The 22,948-nt window shown below is 45.3% G+C and overlaps 1 protein-coding gene across 5 annotated transcripts in view; it reads left to right on the forward strand.

Moving 5' to 3' along the window:
- Positions 1-22,948, forward strand: part of DNAJB6 (DnaJ heat shock protein family (Hsp40) member B6) — an 80,723-nt gene that overhangs the window by 41,125 nt on the left and 16,650 nt on the right. For 3 of the 5 annotated variants that reach the window (XM_055269706.2, XM_063641781.1, XM_055269705.2), the window contains 3 exons: positions 3,524-3,655; positions 6,155-6,296; positions 6,829-6,899. The exons of 1 other annotated variant lie outside the window; for it this stretch is intronic. In XM_055269706.2, coding sequence (XP_055125681.1) covers positions 3,524-3,655; positions 6,155-6,296; positions 6,829-6,899 — 345 coding nt within the window. The remainder of the gene's footprint in view (positions 1-3,523; positions 3,656-6,154; positions 6,297-6,828; positions 6,900-22,948) is intronic. One more of the 5 variants, XM_063641780.1, reaches the window with a different exon arrangement.

A 22,948-nucleotide genomic window follows, 5' to 3' on the forward strand; every position in this document is an offset into this window, starting at 1 on the left:
TGCACACTCAGCAACTTAGTTCCACGTTTGGGATGAGTTGAGTTCCCTGATGTAGAATTGCTGGGTTGAGGGCTTTTTATAATAAAAATACTGGTCTTATTTTGGGGGGCTGAAGGTTTTAAAAGCTTAATACATACTTCTAGATTGCTTTTCAAAACGACAGAAACCAGCACGTGATAAGTAGCTCTTACTTGAAATAAGGACTTGTCTGATCTCAAGTAGCAACTTTTAACTGTATATAATTATAAATATTGAAATTATTTTAATGTTTCTTAGCACTGTTTCTGTTATAAATGAGACTTCATTTTTAGGATAATTTGTGATTTTAATATTTGAAGTTATACGAGTTAAAATTCAGTGAATACCTGAATTGTAAAAAATTATATTTAAGCTACAAAATGTCAGTAGAGAAATAAACAAGATAAAGATTTTTTTCATACAAGAAAATGGAACGGAAAAGCATTGGCCTTTTCATAACATACTACTCAGCCAGCTTTTGAGGTAGCTTCTGTAGATGATGATATTATAATTATGAATGTCATTGTCTTAATTTAGCTTAGAATGCAAACCAGTTAAAATCACTTGGTTAATACTGTTATCACTGAGACACGGGTTCAAGATGCATCTAAAAGCTCAGTGCCTTGTGGACAACTTTTAAGGGTTTAGTTGCCATGGATTTAAAGAAATTGTAACTAAACCAATGTTTTAGCATTGATAAATGGGAAATTGCGGAAGGATATAAACGTCGTAGAGTGTGTAAAAGAATAACTTGGTTTAGGGACTCAGGTGTGGACAGTGAGACTGGCCACGTGAGTGCCTTTCTCACTGTCACACTCTTACCCAGGTTGGAGTGCAGTGGCTGTCGACAGGTGTGATCATAGCTCCCTGCAGCCTTGAATTCCTGGGCTCAAGCAGTCCTGCCTCAGCCTCCTAAGGAGCTGGGACTAAAGATTTGTGCCACCACACCTGGCTAATTTTAAAATTTATTGTAGAGAAGGGGTCTTGCTATGTTGCCCAGGTTGGTTTTGAACCCCTGACCTCCAGGGATCTCTCCTGCCTTGGCCTCCTAAGGAGCTGGAACTACATACAGATCTATGCTAATGTCCTCAATTTATGGAAATGCAGAAATGCCTTTTTTTTTTTTTTTGAGATGGACTCATGTTCTGTTGCCCAGGCTGGAGTGCTGTGGCGTGATCTCAGCTCACTATATCCTCCACCTCCGGGGTTCAAGCAATTTTTGTGCCTCAGCCTCCTGGGTAGCTGAGACTACAGATGCCCACCACCACTCCTGGCTAACTTTTTTGTATTTTTAGTGGAGACAGGGTTTTACCATGTTGGCCAGGCTGGTCTCAAACTCCTGACCTCAAGTGATCTGCCCGCCTCGGCCTCCCAAAGTGCTGGGATTATAGCTGTGAGCCACTGCACCCTCCCGGAAATGCTTTTTAATGGTCACCTCCTAGGGGAGATGAAGAGAGTTACCACAATCAGTTTTAACTGTATTTGTAATGTTTGTTTCTTTACCTGGGAGGATATATTGTAGATATGTCAGATAGAAAACTGACACAATGATGTGCAGGCTATGGCTGCAAAGTAGAAAGTTTCTAAATAGAATGCTTGGATTTTTATTTGAATTGGGTGAAGTTTTTGTGTCATAGAGAAATTCACAAAATGTTCCTAGTTTTAGGTAAAAGGTTAGGATTTAACATCTTTGCTTTTGTTCTTTCTTGTCTTTGAATAGAACAGTGGGGGATGGTAAGGTCTGTTTGCAAAGTACCTATGACCATCTTACGATTATTTTTATGGGCGGGGGGCGTTGACTGTGGAATGTGGGCAGTAACTTGCACAGTCGGTAACTGTTTGAGTAACTTCTTGTTGGCATCCCCGTTCTGGCACTCCTCCTCTAGGTCTCCACCTCACACGCTGGCTTGTGGGTGGAGGGGCGGGTTGGCCTGTGGGGTGTCCGGGCACTGGCTGTGCATGCCTTCTTCCTCTTCTATCTCTTGGCCACCTTTTCTAAAAAGTCACCAGTGACCACTTCTCCCAATGTTTGTTTCTTTGGGATTCAATGTCTTGGGCTTGGCATTGGGTAAAGCCGACTGGCCAGTTTCATTCTGACGAGCTCTGTAGTAGTCCGGTGTGGACCTCTGCCCTCCCTGCTCTGCGGAAGCTTCCTCAGCCTTTGCTCCTCACTATTTACTATTTGCGGGTCCTGGGGGTACCCAGCGTCTCAGGGTTTTGGCTGCCCACCTGTACATCGGTCCTTTCAGAGTGTGGTCAGAGTCAACCTCAGGTGCTGCTTTTCTCTAGTCACTGAATTTTTTTTAGTAGAAACAAAGTCTTGCTATGTTGTCCAGCCTGGATTCAAACTCCTGAGCTCAAGGAATCCTCCCACTCAGCCTCCAGAGTAGCTGGATCAAGACACTGTTGTTCATAACCTCAGTTGCTTCATGAATCTCGATTTCTGCTTGATTTCAGTGCTTGCTGTTGTATCCTTGTGTGCTGCGGTATTTATTGTTAACATTTGTGACTCAAATGTATCCACTGCCTGCTTTGGTCGCTCTGCCCTGCAAGTAGGCCGTACTAATTCCGTAGTTGGTCCTGGCTTGCCTTTGTCTTTACCTTGCGTGCATTTATGTCTTAATGCATCTATTAGGATTCCTTGCTTTTATCACAGCTTTCTCATTTTTCTGAAAAACGCAGAACCCAGGTAAATTAAAAAGGTTTGTATACTTTATGAATTTTTAGTAAGTACCCGTCGATTGTTAATAGCAACGGAGGAAAACAAAACAGTCAGTTATGATCTTGATTTCCAGGAGCACTTTGTGTTTCCACTTGGCAGCGTGATGCTTCCTCACCTCGGTGATGTTCTGTTGAGACACGTTCAAGCGTAATCTTACGTCTGCTTGTTAACATTTGTTCAGATTTGATTTCAGCTAATCCTTAAAAGTTTTTTGAGACATCTAACTTAGAATAAAAGGAATTTCCTTTGCCGAAGTTCATCAGGTATTTACACTTAGCTTACATGGCCACACCGTTCCTTCTGTGTGTGTGTTTGTGTGTGTGCATGTTAGGGTAATCCATTTTTCTGTTTCTGAATTGCTTTGGAGAAGGCAACTCAGACTCCAAGGAATACAACAGCCGCCGTGTGAAGGTTTTCTTACTTTTCCAGTGGTCGCAGCAGGAACAGCGTCTAACAGGACCTCAAATCAGTGATGTGAAAAGAGCTGAGTTTGAAGTGCATATTGGTGCTCCATAAAAAATGTGTATATGTGCTGTTTTTTAATTAAGCCTGGTAATTTATTTGATATAATGTATTGTAGTTTTAGTTGAATTAAACTAGTTAGTAAAACTGTTGGTGAGGTAGTGTTTCAGTTACCCTGTAGATAAGCTCTTTTGTTACAACCTCTTAAGTTTTTTGTCCCTGAATATGTTACAAACATCTATTTTCTCTTACTGTAGCTATCACATGAGGAAAAAAACTTGAAAAAAAGACTTCATAGTGTGTGTTTATGTTTGATTTTAGAAGACCCTTTTGAGGACTTCTTTGGGAATCGAAGGGGTCCCAGAGGAAGCAGAAGCCGAGGGACGGGGTCGTTTTTCTCCGCGTTCAGTGGATTTCCGTCTTTTGGAAGTGGATTTTCTTCTTTTGATACAGGTATTAAATCCCTAGGTTTAATCTCTGTTATCTTAACAGCAGTTAGTACTTATAAAAGCATAATACTCTTTTAGTTAGAGTACTTTAAAATATGTGTATACCTTTCGTAGAATAGCATTGTAGATTTGCCAGCTTTTTTTGGTATACAGGTCTGCGCTTAATAACCTACATTTTCTCCTAATCTTCCTAATAATGTTGTACTTGGAAATCTTCTCCTCTTAATATAATAATCAAGGCCAGAATGTAATGAACTTCTTTGTTGAAAAGGGGCAACATATGTTCTGTGTCAGTAGGTGGAAAGTAGTGCACTTGGAAAATCTCACCAACCTTCATGCTGTCTAACCTCCTTTGTAGTTAAAACAAAAGTGCACAAATAGCATCCTAGGAGTGTCCCACTGGATGGAATCGAAGGCTGGGCCTTACCACTAGCCCAGGCCAGGCTCACTCACTAGTGAAGTGTCAGCCTCGCGCACGTAGCTCTTCATAGTTCACCGATGGAAACACAGCTTGTAGACTGGAGTAACGTGAATATGCATATATCATGATGTGCCTGTGTGTTTAGCCTGAAGAATTAGAATCCCACTTTTCTCTGAAGCTCATCCAGTTTCTCTTCACAGAGGAACTTTTTTTCCTTTTTTAAATTTAAAAAGAGTCTCATTTTTAGTGAGTGCCATTCTTAGTGTAGTGGCATGGTCTCGGCTCACTGTAGCCTCCCGCCTCCTGGGTTCAAGTGATTCTTGTGCCACAGCCTCCTGAGTAGCTGGGATTACAGGTGTGCACCAGCAGGCCCAGCTAATTTTTTATTTTTAATGGAGACTTTTTTTTTTTGTATTTTTTGTATTTTTAATGGAGACAGGGTTTTTGCCATGTTGGCCAGGCTGGTCTTGAACTGACCTCAGGTGGATCCACCCGCCTTGGCCTCCCAGAGTGCTGGGATTACAGGCATGAGCCACCACTCCTGGCCTGGAGCTGTTTTGATTCTCTCATTTTTATTTTTAAGCCTCCACGTTAAGAATTGGGAGAGCTTGTTATATAGGATTCCTTCTTCATCATGGTCAGAATTTTATTTTCTTTTAACATTGTGCTCATGCCAGCTAGGTATGTAGTGAATTCTGCTCGATTGGACCTCAGTTTTGATGTGCTTTCCCTCAGCAGATCCTCTCATTTGATACCATGGAATATGCTGACCACAGGTTAAGAAAGCTAGTTAAAAATGCCACGTAAATAGTCCTTTTTAAAAGTAATCAGTGGCTCCTGTGTGTGTGTGTGTGTGTGTGTGTGTGTGTGTGTGGTGGAGGTGTAAGCCTTCTCCACTTCTGAGATGCCTTACAAAGTATCACAAGAATAAATACTTAGCGAGGCTTAATCTAGACCAGTGCAGTAGCCACCGCCACGTGTAGCTCCTGAGCCCTGGAGGCCTGGCTGCTCCTAATGGAGATCAGTGGGAGTGTGAAATAGTCATTGGGTTTCAAAGATGGAACGTGGAAAGCAGTGTAAAATATCACAAATGATTTTGATTTTTTGTATTTCCAATTGAAATATTTTGGATATACTATATTAAATAAAATACTAAAATTAATTTCACTAGTTTCTGCTTTCTAGTGAAATCATTAGAAAAGGTAAACTTAACATACCTGGCTCACGTATTTCTTCAGGACACCACCAGCCCTAGACAGTATCTGGGCTTAGATGATTGAATCATGTTCAGAGGTATGCGTCAGTTGTGTTAATGTGAGGATTTTGGAAGCAGGACAGAATCTCTAACCAGTAGACCAGCTTTAGTATCAAAAAATAGGTTTGCTTTAGTGTAACTTGTGAAGTTTTTTAGTGTCCACGCTGTGATAGTGTCCATAGTGTATAGTTGAGAATGGTGTTCATGAACCATGGTTTTTCAGATGAATACTTGGAGTATTCTTTCTACAATTATTTTAGTTTTTTAATAATTTAGATTCTTATCCCCTGTGGTCCTGTGGCAAAGAGAAGGGAAGCCGGTTAGGTTTGCTGTTCTGTGGTGGTGAGGTCACTGTTCCTGTGGGGTAAGGGTGTTCATCACAGTCCATGGAGTTTACAAGCCACGCCAAAGCAAACAGAGCTTTGATACTGAGGCTGCTGTGCTGGTTGGAGCTTACTACCGGTCCTGGTTCCAGAATGTTCACATTAACACAACACATGTGCTTGATGGTGCCAAGCAGACCACCCACAAGCAGGGGCTGTCTTTGGCATGTCAGAAAAGCTGCTCGGGTCCCGCGAAGCTCTGCATGAGGAGAGGGGGAGAGGCTGCACTCTCACATTCCCTTAAAGTCGCCACCGAGGGATTCAAGACACAGTCTTTCCCCCTGGGCACCCCAGCACTTCGGCTGAGGCCTTGCTAGTTGTGTGGTTTATTACTCATCGGTTCTATGCCTTAACATTAAATAGTCTGCTACTGAACTTTCAGACTTGTCTTTGCATTACTAGTTGACATATTTCTCTAAGCATTTTTCTTTTGTTTTCCTGTAGGATTTACTTCATTTGGGTCACTAGGTCATGGGGGCCTCACTTCATTCTCTTCCACGTCATTTGGTGGTAGTGGCATGGGCAACTTCAAATCGATATCAACTTCAACTAAAATGGTTAATGGCAGAAAAATCACTACAAAGAGGTACTGTGGTATTCTGCATTTTATATTTTTAGTAAGCAGGCATAATGTTTCACTGGTGCCATGTTGCACGTCTCCCAGAGTGTGAAGTAGATAGAGGTTGTTGTATGCTAAATCTGGCGCCATGAAAACCTTTTGCTCTCCAAATTCATTAATTAAAGCTTTTTCTCTTAAATTTTACTTAACTGTTGAATTATTAGAGGGAATCTTTAATGTAATATAGTGTAATAAGTTTCCGCAGCATTGTTAAAATGGTAAAATGGAAAATCATTAACAGTAAATAAAGCCTTTACTGTTTTATAGCCTCTGCATGTATTTAGCATCCACCTGTACAGTATTTGAGACATAATTTATTTTGTCAGGTTCTATTTTAGGAAAGGAAGATGTATTGTTCACAGGTTGGCTTCAGCCATGTTTTTACAGCCTGAAAATTACTTATATTCATGGTGTATTTCAGTAATGTCCTTAAACAACTTAGCCTCACACATGCATTTTCTTTACCAGAAAGGTTTTTAAATGAATTTTTTTCCTACAGAATTGTCGAGAACGGTCAAGAAAGAGTAGAAGTTGAAGAAGACGGCCAGTTAAAGTCCTTAACAATAAATGGTAAGGAGCAGCTGCTGCGCTTGGATAACAAGTAGTTCAACGCACGCGCTTAACAGAAATGTTAAACTATAACAAGCACCATTTGAGGATTAACAGGAACATTTTTTTGAAGATTTCAAACGAACTCGACTTTCAGTATAATTGTACCTAAAGTATTTATAAACAGCTCATCGGAGCCTCTATTTGTCATAGACTTTTGAGTTGATTGTTGGGACCACATAATAGGACCATTTTTTTTTGTCTTTAAAATTGTTGTAAATCTCTGTATGCACTTTGCTTTTTTATTAAACGTACTCTAAGGTGAGTCTTGACTCTTTAGTGTAGGACAAGATTGTACACTAACACCAGCATGGACCTGCTTTTCATTGTGTCTGAAATGTGAGCCACGTAGTGTCGGCCTGCTGTGAAGTTAACATTGCCAGGACGATTCTTCTACAGAAATAATTTCAATTTTTTTCAGTATTTAGTAGTGAAAGATATTAATGCATTAATGGTAATACATTTCTGGTTTAATATAAATTAAGGATGTTTTCTAGTTGTGCATGAATGCTGGCAACTTAGTAAGTTTTGACAATTGTTTAAATATGTAATGTTAAGCTTAGGTTTAAAACAGTAAAGCTGGTAAACTGGGTCTTTGTCATTTGCTTAAAAAAAAAAAAAAAAAAAGAAAATAAATGCGAATGTGTTGGTGCATTCTTCCTGAGTGGGATCTGGAGCTTTTTTGTGTCTGTGTATGATTTGTGCCTGGGCTTCTAGTGTCACTTTAATAGCGTTTCGTGCTGTTCATTCAGGTGGACGCCACACCTCAGTTACATGTAGACATTTTCTTCAGTATATTTGAAGTGTATGAAGATTTTCATATTGTAAGTTGCGATTTAGCAATTGATCAAGCATTTAATTATGATAACATTTCTACAGGAGAGAGAAGAAACCATTGTATAATTTTTCACTCTTAAAGTATGTTCTAGTTTGATGTAAGATCACTTATGGATCCGGGTGCGGTAGCTCACGCCTGTAATCCCAGCACTTTGGGAGGCTGAGGGGGGTGGATCACCTGAGGTCAGGAGTTCGAGACCAGCCTGACCAAGATAGTGAAACCCCTGTCTCTACTAAAAATAGAAAAATTAGCTGCGTGTGGTGGCAGGCGCCTGTAATCTCAGCTACTTGGGAGGCTGAGGCAGGAGAATTGCTTGAACCTGGGAGGTGGACGTTGCAGTGAGCCGAGATCGTGCCATTGCACTCCAGCCTGGGAGACAGAGCAAGACTTCATCTCAAAAAAAAAAAAAAAAATCACTTCTGGACAGTATGCATGGGACAGTCATGGAATTATTTAGGAGTGAGAAAAAATAAAGGTCTTTTGTTTCTCAGTTTGTAATATCTTTCATGATTACCATTGGTAACTAGAATCCTAGCTGTAGTGAATATTGATTGAACTAGACTTTGACTGGATTTAAAACTGTTTTGTTTTGGAACTAAACAGCGTGAAAACCGCTAGAAGGACAGGCGGTTCCCCGACAAACAGCGTGTTCCATCTGTGCTGGCTTTGCAGGAGGGCATAGAGATTGCTTGGGATATGCCAGAGCCCTTAAGGAACCTGACGTGCTGTTACTGAAAATAAGTAAAAAATATTTTAAGGAATTTCATAGGAGCTCAAAAAAGCATAGCAACAGTTGAGTATTTGGGGACAGTTGAAGTACAAGAAGAACAACGAGTGATGTGCTTGTCTGTTGTGTCAGAACCCAGCACGCGGCACTTCCTGTCTCTGGATAAGGTAGGTATGCAGCCACGGCACGTGCGGGAAAGCGGGACAGCGCCCTCTAGTGTTGGAAATCCTACCTCACAACTAGCATTGTGCGATGATAGAGTGCGCTTTTGTTTATGCCATCAGGACTGGTGGCTGCTTTGTTACTAAATGAGAAATTCAAGTAGATGCTTGGACTTCGGCGTTTTGTATTTTTCATTAGTGGGTGGGATGAGTCAGTGTAGCAGCCTTGAGACATCCAGGGATGTCCAGAAAGACCAGGAAAATGAAAAGTCTTGACCTTTAATTGTTGAAGTAAACTAGGAAGCATTTTGCTATAGCGTTGGTACTACACAATTTTAGAACATATTTGGTTATTCTAGACTTTGTGGAGTGTTTCATGCAACTCTAGCTGTGAACAGTTTACTCAACATGGTGTTACAGGTAAAATATGTTTGACTCCTAAGGAATCTTTCTGGTGAAAAATTTTTTTTGAGGGGGAGGGAGCATTCATTTGTACTTGGGAAAATTACTGTGGTTTTTTTGTTTGTTTTGCTTTGTTTTTAATTTTGAGACAGAGTCTTGCTCTGTCATCCAGGCTGGAGTGCAGTGGTGGATCTTGGCTCACTGTAACCTCTGCCTCCCAGGTTCAAGCAGTTCTCCTGCCTCAGCCTCCTGAGTAGCTGGGATTACAGGCACCCGCCACCACACTCAGCTAATTTTTGTATTTTTAGTAGAGATGGGATTTCACCATGTTGTCAGGGCTGGTCTGGAACTCTTGACTGCAAGTGATTCATCCACCTTGGCCTCCCAAAGTGCTGGGATTACAGGCGTGAGCCACTGCGCCTGGCTGAGAAAATTACCTTTATTCTGTTCTTCTATTGATAGAAGTGTAATTTTATTAAGTTACTAATAGAATAGAAAACCTATTTGTTGCTGTCAAATCTTACACCTTTGATTTTTAAACCCCATTAAGTTTATTCCTAGAGAATTCAGTCCAAGCGTGCATGAGAGCAGCTTTGAAAAGTTAGGGAATGGCTTTGAGCATTGATACCATCACTCAAGTAAGTGATGACTTGGAAGAATAATAGCATTTGATTTAAATGACAGTTTCTGGTAAATTCAACAGTCTCTGTACTTTCTGTAGTGTTGAGCGCCTTTGAAAATAGGAAGCTGAACGCTCCTTAACGGCATGTATCTGGTTGTGCACAGCCCCACATGGTCTCATCCGTTCTGGGATGTGCCGTCTGCTGTGTTTGGTTTGTGCTCAACTTCCCTGTTTGAGATTCTTTTTTAAGTTTTATTTTTATTTTTACTTTTAGTTTTTTGAGACGGAGTCTTGCTCTGTTGCCCAGGATGGAGTGCAGTGGCATGATCGTGGCTCACTATAAGCTCCGCCTCCTGGGTTCACACCATTCTCCTGTCTCAGCCTCCCAAGTAGCTGGGACTACAGGCGCCCGCCACCACGCCTGGCTAATTTTTTTGTATTTTTAGTAGAGATGGGGTTTCACCGTGTTAGCCAGGCTGGTCTTGATCTCCTGACCTTGTGACCCGCCCGCCTCGGCCTCCCAAAGTGCTGGGATTACAGGCGTGAGCCACTGCGCTCGGCAGTTTTATTTTTAAAGTCTTTAATTTTTAAAAATACTTCAATAGCTTTTGGTGGGAGGGGGGTAAGTGGTTTTTGGTGATGTTGATGCATTATATAGTGGTGAATTCTGAGATGTTAGTGCTGCTGTCACCCAAGCAGTGTGTGTTGTACCCAAAGTGTAGTTTTTAAATCCCTGTTTGGCATCCTTTTGTCTGGAGGGCTCAATAATCTGCATTTTTGTCATCTCCTGTTTTCCTTTTCCTTGTAGTTCCCCACCCCCTGTTGGTTTGATTTGAGTGATGGATTATTCCTTGTATTTCTATCCTTTATAAAATTTAAGCTTTTTAGACTCCAAAGATTCCAGGCTTGATTTTGGAAGCTTGGGGTTTTAAATAATCTGAAAGATGTCAATCAATAGTGGCATCATGGGCGACTCGTCGTTCTTCCTCTTGGAAGTCCTTCAATGAGTAGATTTTAGAAGTGGTTAGAGTTAGTGTCACCATTTGCTAAACTTACCTGTGCACCTAGTGTGCTGAAGTAAACGTTCCTTACAATGTGGTAACGCTTGAGGAACATTGTGGGGTGATTGTCTTTCCAATCAATTTTAATTTATGTTTATTAATTAGAGCTTTAAAATGTCTGCTTATCCTGTCTTGATTACCTTCTAGCTATCATTTCTCTCCAGGGAATACTGATCTTGTTTTAAGCACCATAGAGTGAATTAGAAACATTTTTATTTGCAGAGGATTCAGCAGTAATAATTGGCATATTATTTCTGTTATTGATTGGCAGCGGTGTTGAAATTTAGCCATTAGCATGTTCAGTGACAGAATGGAGGCAGATGTTATTTCTGGAGGTTTTCAAGCACAAAATTATGTTTAGTTGATTTGTATACTTGATTTTGTGGGGTCTAGAGGGGGCTGAATTACATAACACACTGCTGTTTGTATGTTTAAAAGTGAAGGCCTGAGATCTTACCCTTTGGGGTCTTGGTTTCAAAGCCTTTGGATATGGTATTCCTAGCTGTTCTAGGGACGTGGGGGGAACTAGATGTAGGCCTTGGTACTAAAGTGTGACCAACGGTTGAAATGGGGTAGACCGAAGTCTGTCATTTGGCTACGTTATTTTGTCTTCCTGTTTAAAAAGGTGAAAAGAGGGAATGTCACAGCAGCTATTCCTGTGTTAGAAATCTAGACGTCACTGATTTCCAGACAGCAGAGTTTATGATTGGGCGTCAGAAGGCCTGTCCTGGCTTCTGTGCTTGGGTCAGTATTTGCTGCCTTTTGTGCAGGGTATCAGTCGGTCTTACCTAACTGTTCACTAAGTACTCGACTCTGAGCTTTGTGGCCTGGGCAAGTTGCAGACTCAGGGGAGACCCCTGACTGCGCTTTGCCCTTTTCCCTGTACCCTGATTGGGAGAAGATTCCTGCCCTGGAGTGCAACCCCCACAGGAATGCAGGTCCTGTGAAGGTAGTAATTCTTGTCTGTCTTGCTGCTGCTGTCCCCTGGCAGGTGTGCCCTGGAAGCATCCCGTGAGTGCTTGTTGTGGAAACCCATACGGTGGTTGCCATCCCACAGCCCTTGATTCAGAGAAGCCCTGGACCGCAGCTGCGTGGAGTGTAGAGCAGGGACTCACTCCCCGCACCCCTCCTGCTGTGCAACCTGCGGCCCAGCCTGCTGTTGGAGGCTTGCCGTGTGGATCCGAAGGACCTGTGTCTTGGCTTACAAAGATTCTCCACTCCCGGGAGCCCTGACTAGCAAATGTCTGTGTAGTGTTGATGCCACACTGCAGTTGTTAACATCGTGTCCTTTTCCACCCAGTTAGGTTGGTTTCTTTCTTAAACAGGGCAGCACTGTCATCCCATTCCCCCTCCTTGTCCTTCCTCTTCCCCCTAGCTGGTTACTGAACCAACTGCCATTCAGGCACTGGTGGGAAATCACTTGCAGAACTTCCAGAACCATAGAGACTGGAGATGTTCTGAAGGAGGCTTTGGTGCTGAAACATTGCTGCAGAAATGTGGGGCGGAGCCTCCTTCCTGCCCGTCTCACCCAGGGGATGTGGTTTGCTTCCCGTGTGGTCAGTGCCGTGCTGCGAGCTCTGAGAGGTGACCTTTTCCTCTGCCTTCCCACAGCTGCCCTGAGTTGGCAAGAAGTGCGTTGCCTGAGGACAGGGTCTAATTGGTAATGGCGTGTGGGGGAGATGTGGCTCCTGAGGCCTGGAGCATTTTCATTCATTCATTCCTTTATATTAGTTTATATTTTACTTAACTTTTGGACCAGGTCTGTCTCTCTAACCCAGGCTGGAGTACAGTGGTGCAGTCACAGCTCTCTGTAGCCTTCAACTCCTGGGCTCAAGCATTCCTCCCACCTCAGCCCCTAAGCAGTTGGGACTACAGGTGTGCGACACAACGCCTGGCTAACTTTTTGTATTTTTAGTAGAGACAGCGTTTTGCCATGTTGCCCAGGCTGGTCTTGAACTCTTGGGCTCGAGCGCTTCACTCACTTTGGCCTCCCAGAGTGCTGGGATCACAGGCATGAGCCCCCACTCCCAGCCCAGAGCATTTTACATTAAATGTCAGGACATTGCTGGTAGGAACAGCAGTTGGAGCAGAAGCTCGGGGTGTGGTCATCAGGGAACTGTGGAGTTTGCAGCCTGCGTGAGACACGTTTCTTACACGCATTTCCGCCAAATTGAGAACTTTGCTGCTCGTCAGCTCTAAGCCAAATAACCTCTTACCCAAAACTTCCGGGGGTGCTTTACCTAATGCCAGGCCTCTGAGAAAGTCAAATGCAGAACTTGAACGAGAAAGTGCTATTTTCCACCAGTCTTTTCAGCTGTATCTTTCAATGTCCATAGGTCAACGGTCCCTGCACAGATGAATTGGCACTGGACACGGTCTCCCGCGGTGGCTGCTGGGGGCTGAGCATTCCCTGCCAGTCCCTGCCAAGCAGGAAAGACAAGTTTCCCCCAGTTGGGGTCTGTGCCCAGCATGAGAGGTCTATCTAGTGAGTGGCTGGGCACAGTTGTCCCCATCCATGGCTGATGGCTGGTGGCAGTTAGCACCCACTGGGTCTCAGCCCACGTTTCCCGTGGAGCCTGGCAAAATATTGGTGTCCTTTTCCACATAATATTTAAGGTATTTGGGTAGAGTCTTACGTATTTGTAGGAGCAGTTAGTTAAATTAGGTACCTAGAAGTCGAGTAATTGGCTTGAGAAATGTGTGCATTGAAAATTGGTAAGTACCAGGCCCAGTGGCTCATGTCTGTAATCCCAGTGCTCTGGGAGGCTGAGGTGGGCTTGATTGCTTTGAGCCCAGGAGTTCAAGACCTGCCTGGGCAACATGGTCAAACCACGTCTCTACAAAAAATATGAAAATTAGCTGGGCTTGGTGGCGTGCGCTTGTAGTCCCAGATACTCGGGAGGCTGAGGTGAGAGGATAAGTTGAGCCAGGGATGTGAGGCTTCAGTGAGCCGTGATTGCGCCACTGCACTCCAACCTGGGCAACAAGGAGACCCTGTCTCAAAAAAAAAAAAAAAAAAAAAAAAAAAATTGATAGTCATAAATGATTTCTTAGAAGGAGTCTTCTCCTATCAACAATGGATTGGGGTCTGTGTCCTCACACTTGCTAGTACTGTCTGTGAACAATTTCTAAAATTTGCATCTTGGCTATCCAGGGCAAGCATCTTGTGTCACCTGCGTGTGCCTCTTTTTCTGTGGACTTACTCTCTTGATTTTATAGGAGCCCTTTAGATACTGGTTGATTAGTCCTTAGCCTGCTGTGTTGAAAGTGGATTTTTTTTTCTTTTTTTTTTTGGTTTTTCTTTTGTTCACGTGACTTACTGTGTGGTAGTCTTAATTATTTACACAGATGTGTGTGTGCGCGCGTGTGCCTATTACAGAGCTGCCCCATATTTTTATTTTGTAATCCTGTGTGTGTTTACTTTTATTTTCTTGGAAAGGTTGTTGTGTGGAAAACAGCCAGGTTTGTCCCAGACTTCTTGCCCGTATTGTCCACCGTGTTTCTGCTGGACTCTCGTCCTGTCTGGTTTCTTGCACCCTGTATGGATGGCAGTGCATCCGGAAGCGCAGCTCATTTCCAGCTCGTTTCTAGGCCAGTCTTTGTCGTGCTTTCAAATGAAAGGTGCAGTCAGCGCGAGGAACACCCCGTGTAGATTGGGGAGAGCCTTTGACGCCTGAGAGCCATGTGGCAGACTAATGTTTTTTTAACATCCTGTTTTACAGACAGCTGTAAAGTGCTGTCTTAATACATAGGTGTGCACATTTCCTCACTGTATCAGTACATGGAGCTGGGAATGCTGTCTGTGTGTGTTTTCTGTTCTAACTTGTTATGGAAAACCAGGAAGTCAGTACGCCTTACATTGCTTTTTATCTCATCACTTTAGTCTTGGTATTCTGATTTTATTTTATTATTTTTATTTTTTTGAGACGGTGCCTTGCTGTGTCGCCCAGGCTGGATGGAGTGCAGTGGTGTGATCTCGGCTCAGTGCAACCCCTGCCCCCTGGGTTCAAGCGATTCTCCTGCCTCAGCCTCCTGAGTAGCTGGGATTACAGGTGCCTGCCACCACCCCCGGCTAATTTTTTTGTATTTTTAGTAGAGACGGAGTTTCACTGTTTTGGTCAGGCTGGTCTCAAACTCCTGACCTCAAGTGATCCTGCCCTCCTCGGCCTCCCAAAGTGCTGGGGTTACAGGTGTGAGCCACCACACCTCGCCTGTTCTGATTTAAAAAAGAATTGGAATATCATATTTTTTACGATTGGAAAACTCTATAAATTTTCTTATTTTCACCCTTACTTTTCTTATTGATGTAAGTATTTTTGTCTTGTTTTCCAGCAGGCTGATTTTAGTATTTTACTGTGTCATTATGTTTCTGAGAAAGATTAGTTACTGTGTTTATGTCCAAAAATTCCTCTGCATGGCACTATTGGGTTCTCTTGTACCTTGATTTTACTTTGGGTTTTAGATTGTGTAGAGAGGGTGAGGCTCCCGGCCCTGTGACCTTGAGGGTGAGTTGGGAGCTGTCCATGCCCTGCCTACCCCAATACCAGGTTCAGCTGCCTGTGAAGTCATTTGTTTCTGGCACATTTCCTCGTTACTGGTATTTTTTAATCATTAAAAATGTTTTAAAATTATTGATAGTAATCGTACGTATTTGTGGGGTGCATGTGTGCAGTGGGTGATCAGATCGGGGTGCATGTGTGCAGTGGGTGATGATCAGATCGGGGTTAATGGCAGAGCCACCTCAAACAGTTACTGCTTTGTGTTGGGAACATTCGGAGCCTCTCAGAAAACTTTATTTCCTAAGCTGGTTTGTTGAGGGGTTTTCTTTCATATCAGTTTGCTAATTTATATATTCGCTGGAAGTATCCACGCTGTTCTGAGGCCTGTGATCACGCCTTTCTCATTCTTTACATTTGTCCGTGTCTGTAAAGGCTTCCAAGTGTTTTCCTGTTGATTTAGTTTCTCTCAAAAGAATAGCTTTCTAATATAACATCTAATTATTATCCTAAGTTTTTCTTCCTATTCTTTTGGTTAGTTGTGCTTCTGCAGAATATTTATTTGCAGCACTTTTGTTCATAAATAGGAATTTTAAGAATTGCTTTTAAGTTTGACTTGTAAAACATTTTTGTTGATTTCTAAGTCATTTGTTCTTTTAAATTTCTATTTTCATTCAAAACATAACCCATATGACATCTGTTTTTTGGAAGGAAGAGTTAAGAAACAGCAAATGTTGCCTTGTCAATTCTGTGAACTTGTATTCTACTAGAGTTTTTTCTATCTTGGCTAAGAAATGCTGCCCCTGTGTATCTACCTTAAAAAATATTTAAGTCCAGGCGTGGTGGCTCATGCCTGTATTCCAGCACTTTGAGTGGCTAAGTGGGTGGATCGCTTGAGCCCTGGAGGTCGAGGCTACAGTGAGTCGTGATGACACCACTGCATTCCAGCCTGGGTGATAGAGTGAGACCCTGTCTCAAAAAAAAAAAAAAAAAAAGTTGAAAATATGAATCCATCCAGAACATTTGTGTGAGGTGGCCTCACTTTTTCCTCTATGGACAATTTGTCCTTCCTCCATGATGAATTGTGATTTAATTTTTAATGACTTGCTTGTCTGCAGCTTTTTTGGGGAGGAACTTTATTGGGGTTTCCCCATCATGAGTACATTTGTTAAGGATGGGTGCGATTTCCTTCTCGTGAAGGAGAAGCAACACATCACAAGAGCAGATTGTGTCCCCGCCTCTCAGCGGAGCTTAGAACCATACAGAAAGTGGGCCAGGCGTGGCCGCTTACGCCTGTAATTACAGCACTTTGGGAGGCTGAGCCGCGTGGCAGGTGGATTGCTTGAGCCCAGCTTGGGCAACGTGGTGAGACTCTGTCTCCACAAAGAATAGAAAATATTAGCCGGGTGTGGGGGTGCACGCCTCTAGTCCCAGCTCCTCAGGAGGCTGAGGTGCGAGGATCACTTGAGCTGGTGGAGGCCGAGGCTGCAGTGAGCCAGGATGGCACCACTTGGCACTCCAGCCTAGGCAACAGAGCAAGACCCTGTCCCCCCCGCCCCCGCCAAAAACCCCAGAAAGCAGAGAGTTAGCTGTTTGTCTTCCCCATCCGGTATTATCAGGGCTGGAAGCATACTTGAGAGCACTACATTTTATGGGCAGCATTTTGGGAGGGGGCTGGGGGGATGTTGGTGATGGGCACATCTGGCCACTTAATGTAGTTAAAGCAATAGCAACTGAATGAAAAGCTCTAACATGAATTCATCGTTTCCTCTGTTATTTGACTTTTCACGTTAACATATCTAGTTCTGCTTTTGTCTGTCTTTTAAAGAGAATTGCATGGGAAGCTTCTCTGTTTTTCCTGCGGGTGCAGGAGCTTAGCTTTGGGCTCCTGAGTTCAGGCCTTCTCAGCTCTGATGAGCGTCAGGAGAGGCAGTTGGAGGTTGAATCTGGGTGGTGTATGCCTTCTTATGGAAGTCCCTGGTGGGAAGACTGGGGAGCTCTGAGAAGAAACTAGAATGACTTGTCATTACATTTTTGTGTGGAATAAGATTTAGATATCTTTAGAAAAATAAAATTTTGTGAATATGTGAGTCTACAAAAGTTACAACATTCATTCTACCTTTTTTGTTTTCTTTTTTTTTGAGACGGAGTTGTGCTCTGTCACCCAGGCTGGAGTACAGTGGGGCGATCTCGGCTCACTGCAACCTCTGCCTCCCTAGTAGCTGGGATTACAGGCCTGTGCCACCACCCCTGGCTAATTCTTTTTGTATTTTTAGTAGAGACAAGAGTTTCACTATGTTGGCCAGGCTGATCTTGAACTCCTGACCTCAAGTGATCCACCTGCCTTGGCCTCCCAAAGTGCTGGGATTACAGGCTTGAGCCTGTAATTTTTTTTTTTTTTTTTTTTTTTTTTGAGACGTAGTCTTACTCTGTCACCCAGGCTGGAATGCAGTGACGTGAACTCGGCTCACTGCAACCTCCGTCTCCCGGGTTCAAGCGATTCTCATGCCTCAGCCTCCTGAATAGCTAGGACTACTGGTGTGTGCCACCACACCCAGCTAATACTTTGCATTTTTAGTAGAGACAGAGTTTCACTATGTTGCCCAGGCTGGCCTCGAAACCCTGACCTCAGGCAGTCTGCCCGCTTCAGCCTCCCAGAGTGCTGGGATTACATGTGTGAGCCACTGTGCCTGGCCCCATGTTCCTTTTCAAGATTTATTTTAATGATTAAGTGGGCAACAGTTAAATCCCTCCAGCGCCGCAGCCTAACCAGGGAGCGGGGCAGTCTCAGGGCGACGTGTTTCTTGAGGACGCTTAGATGCCTAGGGTTCCATTTATAAAGAGTTCTTGAATAAAAATCACACTTAGACTTTATGTAGTGGGCAGCTAGAAACAGCGAACTAAAGACTTTTCCTCTCTCTGCCTCCAGCAAAACCCAGGCACCCCACCCAGCACCATGCTGTCAGCCGTGGGGACAGGCAGCCCAGGGCCGCAGGGAGAGGGGCCCCAGGAGGCCTGGCCCTGTGGGGTGAGGCTGCAGTGCACCCTGGGCCCCCTCCTCTGCTCTCAGTGTGAGAGTCCACTCTCTCTGCTGCCCTCTGGGGTACTCCGTGGACCGCAGCTGTGTCCTTACTAAAACATGACCAAAGGCTGTAATTTCCAGCTTTCATAGCCCTGGAACCTCTGTCAGGGTAATTGTATATTGTGAGTTCCTGGGAAATGGGTGCAAATCAAAGGGACCCAGCTCTGGGAAGGGAGGCCACAGAGTATCCCCCGAGACTGAAGAACTTCAGACAGTTCAAGTCTAAGGGGTATTTCAGGCATAAACATCCAACGCCCGCCTCCTTTTCTACGTGGGAAGGCCGACGCCACAGTGTGCTTTAGTTGGTTTCCATCTGAAAAGGGTCCCGAACCTGCCACAGGACATGATGCCAGTGGTAGCTGAATGTGCCTCACTCCAGGCCCTCCTGGAATTATCCTCACCACTCGGCTGAGGGATGCTGTCCACATCCCTGTCACCGATGTGGACGTGTGCACGCGGTGTGTGCACAGAATCCAGAGTATCAGGATGCTGTGCCATGGCTGCCCCTTTGAGGCCCGTGTGAAGCCAGCCCCGTGCATCTGTAGCTACCCCTTGAGGAGTAACCCGAGCTGCGTGCTTCCTGGGAAGTTACTAAGCTGCACTGAGGGGGTAACAGCAGTGTGTGGCCTCCACCTCACACCAGCATTTGGCGTCTCCTTGAACCTCTGTTGTGCACCAGCCCCTAGGAGACACTGAAGAGCCAGACCCAGTCAAGGCCGTCCGGCCAGGGAGAGGGGGGTGCAGGTGAACAGTGTCCTGCAGGTGCTGGGCCGGAACCTCTGTGTCGCTGCGGTGGTGTTTTCCGTCTGACACGAGTGGGATGCCAACCCCAGCAGGGCTTCTGGGAATCTTTTGGCCTTTTATTGGTGGGGCTTCGTGAACCTCTTATGCTGGGAGGAATCCAACAGGAGACTTTCCTCCTCATTGTCCTCAGCCTTCGCCCGTGCTCCGATTTCCTCCTGTGTCCCCATATGTACTCCAGTGCCACCATCCCTCTCCCAGCCGGGCCCTGGGCACGTCCCCGTGCCGTCAGCCAGCGTGCTCTTGCAGCAGTTATTTCCAAACCGACCTTCACATCTTCATTCCCTGGAGCCACCTCTTCGTAAGTAGCCATGAAGGGTTAATTGTGGCACCTGTTCTCCCTCTCGACCTCTGCCCTTCGTCCTTCTCAGTTCAGCTTCTATGTCACGAGCCCATCACGTGGCTGGCAAAAGCAAGTCACTCTCCTGTTTAAAACTGTTCAGGAGCCTGGGTGTGGTGGCCCACGCCTGTAATCCCAGCTACTCGGAAGGCTGAGGCAGAATTACTTGAACCGGGAGGCGGAGTTTGCAGTGAGCTGAGATGGCGCCACTGCACTCCAGTCTGGGCAGCAGAGTGAGACTCTTATCTCAAAACAACCAAAAACCTGTTCAGCCTTCGTACCTGCTCTGCCCTGTGTTTGAAGCCAGGTTCCTAGCGTTTTCCCAGCAGATGGGGTCTGCCGTTCCAGGGCTGTTCCATGTGCCTTTGTGTCTGCAGAGTGCAGACAGACAGCACTGCCTTGCCACATTGTTTGGCGTCTGTCCACCCTCGAGCTCCCTAGGAGTGAGGGCAGGGTCTTGCTGGGTGTCCCCAGTGCCTGGCACACATGAAATGTTTGAATGAGCCGATCTTCTGATGGGCCAGGCATGCATTTTTGGTTGTTTGAATAATCTGCAGTGTGTGAGTGGTATTCCTAATTTGTGTAAGTAGGGACTAATCCCCCTCTCTCCCCAAAAAAAGTCAAAGAAAGGAGCAGTCTCCCCAGGGGCCTCGTGGATTGTGCGTATTTGGGAAAAGTGTGTTTTTATCTGCAGGAGTTTGTTTTCATCTGCGTGTTATCAGCCAGGCTCCTGCACTCCATTCAGACTCCATTTGGGGAAGAAACTGGAGCCTCTGATAAGATGGCCATGCCCGCGCGGCAGCTGCAGAACATTCCTCTAATAGCTTCTAGATGATTTCAGTGTGTTTTTGGCTTGGGGGGGGGATGCTGGCAGATCTTGTTTCTGTTTTTAAATTTTATTTAACTGTGGTTACAAAACAGGATGTTTTCTGGTATATTTAGTTCCCCCAATAAAAAGAAACTTGAACTGTTGTAACCAGCCTACATTTTAGTAATTTATAAGGTTTAATATTTAATTCATGCACAGGAAGAAGCAGAAATTATACCCAAACAGTAAATTATCTATGGGCTGTAGAATTAGAAGTGACTTGTTTTTGCCACAACTAATGTGTATTGCCTTTTCCGTACAAATTGCTAAACTAAAATTGTTTAAACAATTAGTGGTAAATTTCCAAAGAAGAGTAATTAATGGTATTACATGGAAAGTTCTAAAAGGCTACATAGAAAGATTTTAGAAAACGGTTGGCTTTCAGGAAGTGGTGTTGGTTCTAGGAGGGTGAGACTGAATGGCAGTGAATGCCCTTTTTTGGTTTTAACTTGGGGAATTTTAGGTTAATTTGTGAGAAGTTGAGTTGTTAAGGATGTTTGTAGAAGTTCCACTGACACGTTTGTTGGGGGCTCTTCGTGTGAGATCTTGCACAAGTCAGGTTGCTTGACTGGAAGGTTCTCAGCAGCTTTTGCAGGGCGGTCCCTGTGGCCCCCCGCCGTCCCCTGCCCCGTCTGGTGATGCTCATGCCTAGAAGGGAGGTCTTTCCCCTCCTGATGAGTAGGTGCCAAGAAAGTGGCCCTGCCCCTGCTTGGTGCTAAAGAACAGCCCTGACCGCATTAGGACATTTTGGCCAGTGGTGGTCCACGTAGACCGCAGGGGTTGCATAAGGTTAGGACGGCATTTTCACTGCGTGTAATCCAGGTTGGTATCCTTGCCATTGACCTACAGCTGCTTGCAGTGCTCAGTGCTGGGATGGCGGCACAGGTTTGCGGCCTAGCAGCAGTCAGCCGGGCCCTGCAGCCTAGGTGTGGAGTGGGCCGTGCCCTCTAGGCCTGAGTGCGGTGACATCACCTAACATACCCCTCTTTCTAAGCTGCGTGTGACTATATATCTATAGATCTCTCTATCTATATATTTTTTTGGAGATGGAGTCTCGCTCTGTCGCCCAAGCTGGAGAGCAATGGCACAGTCGTGGCTCACTGCAACGTCCGCCTCCTGGGTTCAAGCGATTCTCCTGCCTTAGCCTCTGGAGTAGCTGGGATTACAGGTGCGTGCCACCACCCCTGGCTAATTTTTGTATTTTTAGTAGAGACGGGGTTTCACCATGTTGGCCAGGCTGGTCTGGAACTCCTGACCTCAGGTGGTCCGCCCGCCTCGGCCTCCCAAAGTGCTGGGATGACAGACATGAGCCCCCGCACCCGGCCTGTATTTTGTCAGGAGAACATCAGCGTGAGTTAAGTTTATGATGCAGGTGTTCAAAGTTTTTGTTTAGTTGGGGAAAGTGCAGTATTTTGTACCACCCAGTAAAGCCTTTGTAAAGCCCAAACATGAAGTAGATATTGATCACTAATAAGGTTTTAATACAGTTGGTTTTGCCTTTTTTCGGTTTCTTTGTGAGCTGCAGTAACAGGAAAGCAAGTTCTAGGGAAGTGTGAGCATGAGGTGCTGGGATGCCTGGGTTCCCATGCCTTCGTGTACACGCTCATGTGTAGGGAGGTCTGAGCATGCGGGATGTCTGGGTCCCTGCGCCTTCGTGGACGTGCTTGTGTGTGGGGAGGTCTGAGCATGGGGGATGCCTGGGTCCCCGCGCCTTCGTGTACGCGCTCATGTGTAGGGAGGTCTGAGCATGCGGGATGTCTGGGTCCCCGCGCCTTCGTGGACGTGCTCGTGTGTGGGGAGGTCTGAGTGTGGGGGATGCCTGGGTCCCCGCGCCTTCGTGGACACGCTTGTGTGTGGGGTGCCGTGACGCTTGCTCTGCAGCAGGGCTGCTGGTGGAGAGGTTTCGCTGGCACCGAGCTCTTCTCCTTGGCGTGGCTGTCGGCTCCGTCTTGGTCATCCTTCCCTGCTAGGTGTCACTCGAAAGGCGGGTCCTAAACTTGGCAAGAGCTTCTAATGAGAAGGCGCACTTGATCCTCGGGTGGGCTGTGTTTAAGTTCTTGGCGCCGGAATTACCTTTGTCTTGCGGCCTCCGCCGCTGATGGTCTGTGTCTCCTCACCAGGCTCACCGCCGGGGCTCTTGCGTCCACCTGGCGCGCATCAGCTGTGGGTCCGGGATGAAGCCTGGGTGGAAGTCGAGGGTGTTGATGAGGCACACAGGTCATGAGGCAGGCCAGAAACTGTGGGTGGGCGAGACGTGAGTGGGTCATGGAAGGATCTTTCTGGAAGTCAGGTGGTCACTGTGAACCCTGCAGAGGGGCTTAGGCACCAACTTTAGGTCACAAAGGTGTGGAAGGCAGGTGGTGCTGGAGCTCCCACCTTGGCCAGCCCTTGGCTTGTTTCTATGTGTGGCTGTGACCCCGGACTCTGGATTTCTAGGAAGCTGAAAAGGTTTGATGACCTTTCTGTCTTAAAGGGGGAGGTGAGGTAAAACCACTCCTGAGAGCGACTTACCCGCTGTGGTCCCCGCTTTGCCGAAGCCCCGGGTTTTGATGGTGCTGGCAGCTGTCGGCCTCCTCACCTCTGATTGCTGTGGCCCACCACGAGCCCCTCAC

The sequence above is a fragment of the Symphalangus syndactylus genome, chromosome 6 (assembly GCF_028878055.3).
Source record: "Symphalangus syndactylus isolate Jambi chromosome 6, NHGRI_mSymSyn1-v2.1_pri, whole genome shotgun sequence".
In the NCBI taxonomy this organism is placed as follows: Eukaryota; Metazoa; Chordata; class Mammalia; order Primates; family Hylobatidae; genus Symphalangus; species Symphalangus syndactylus.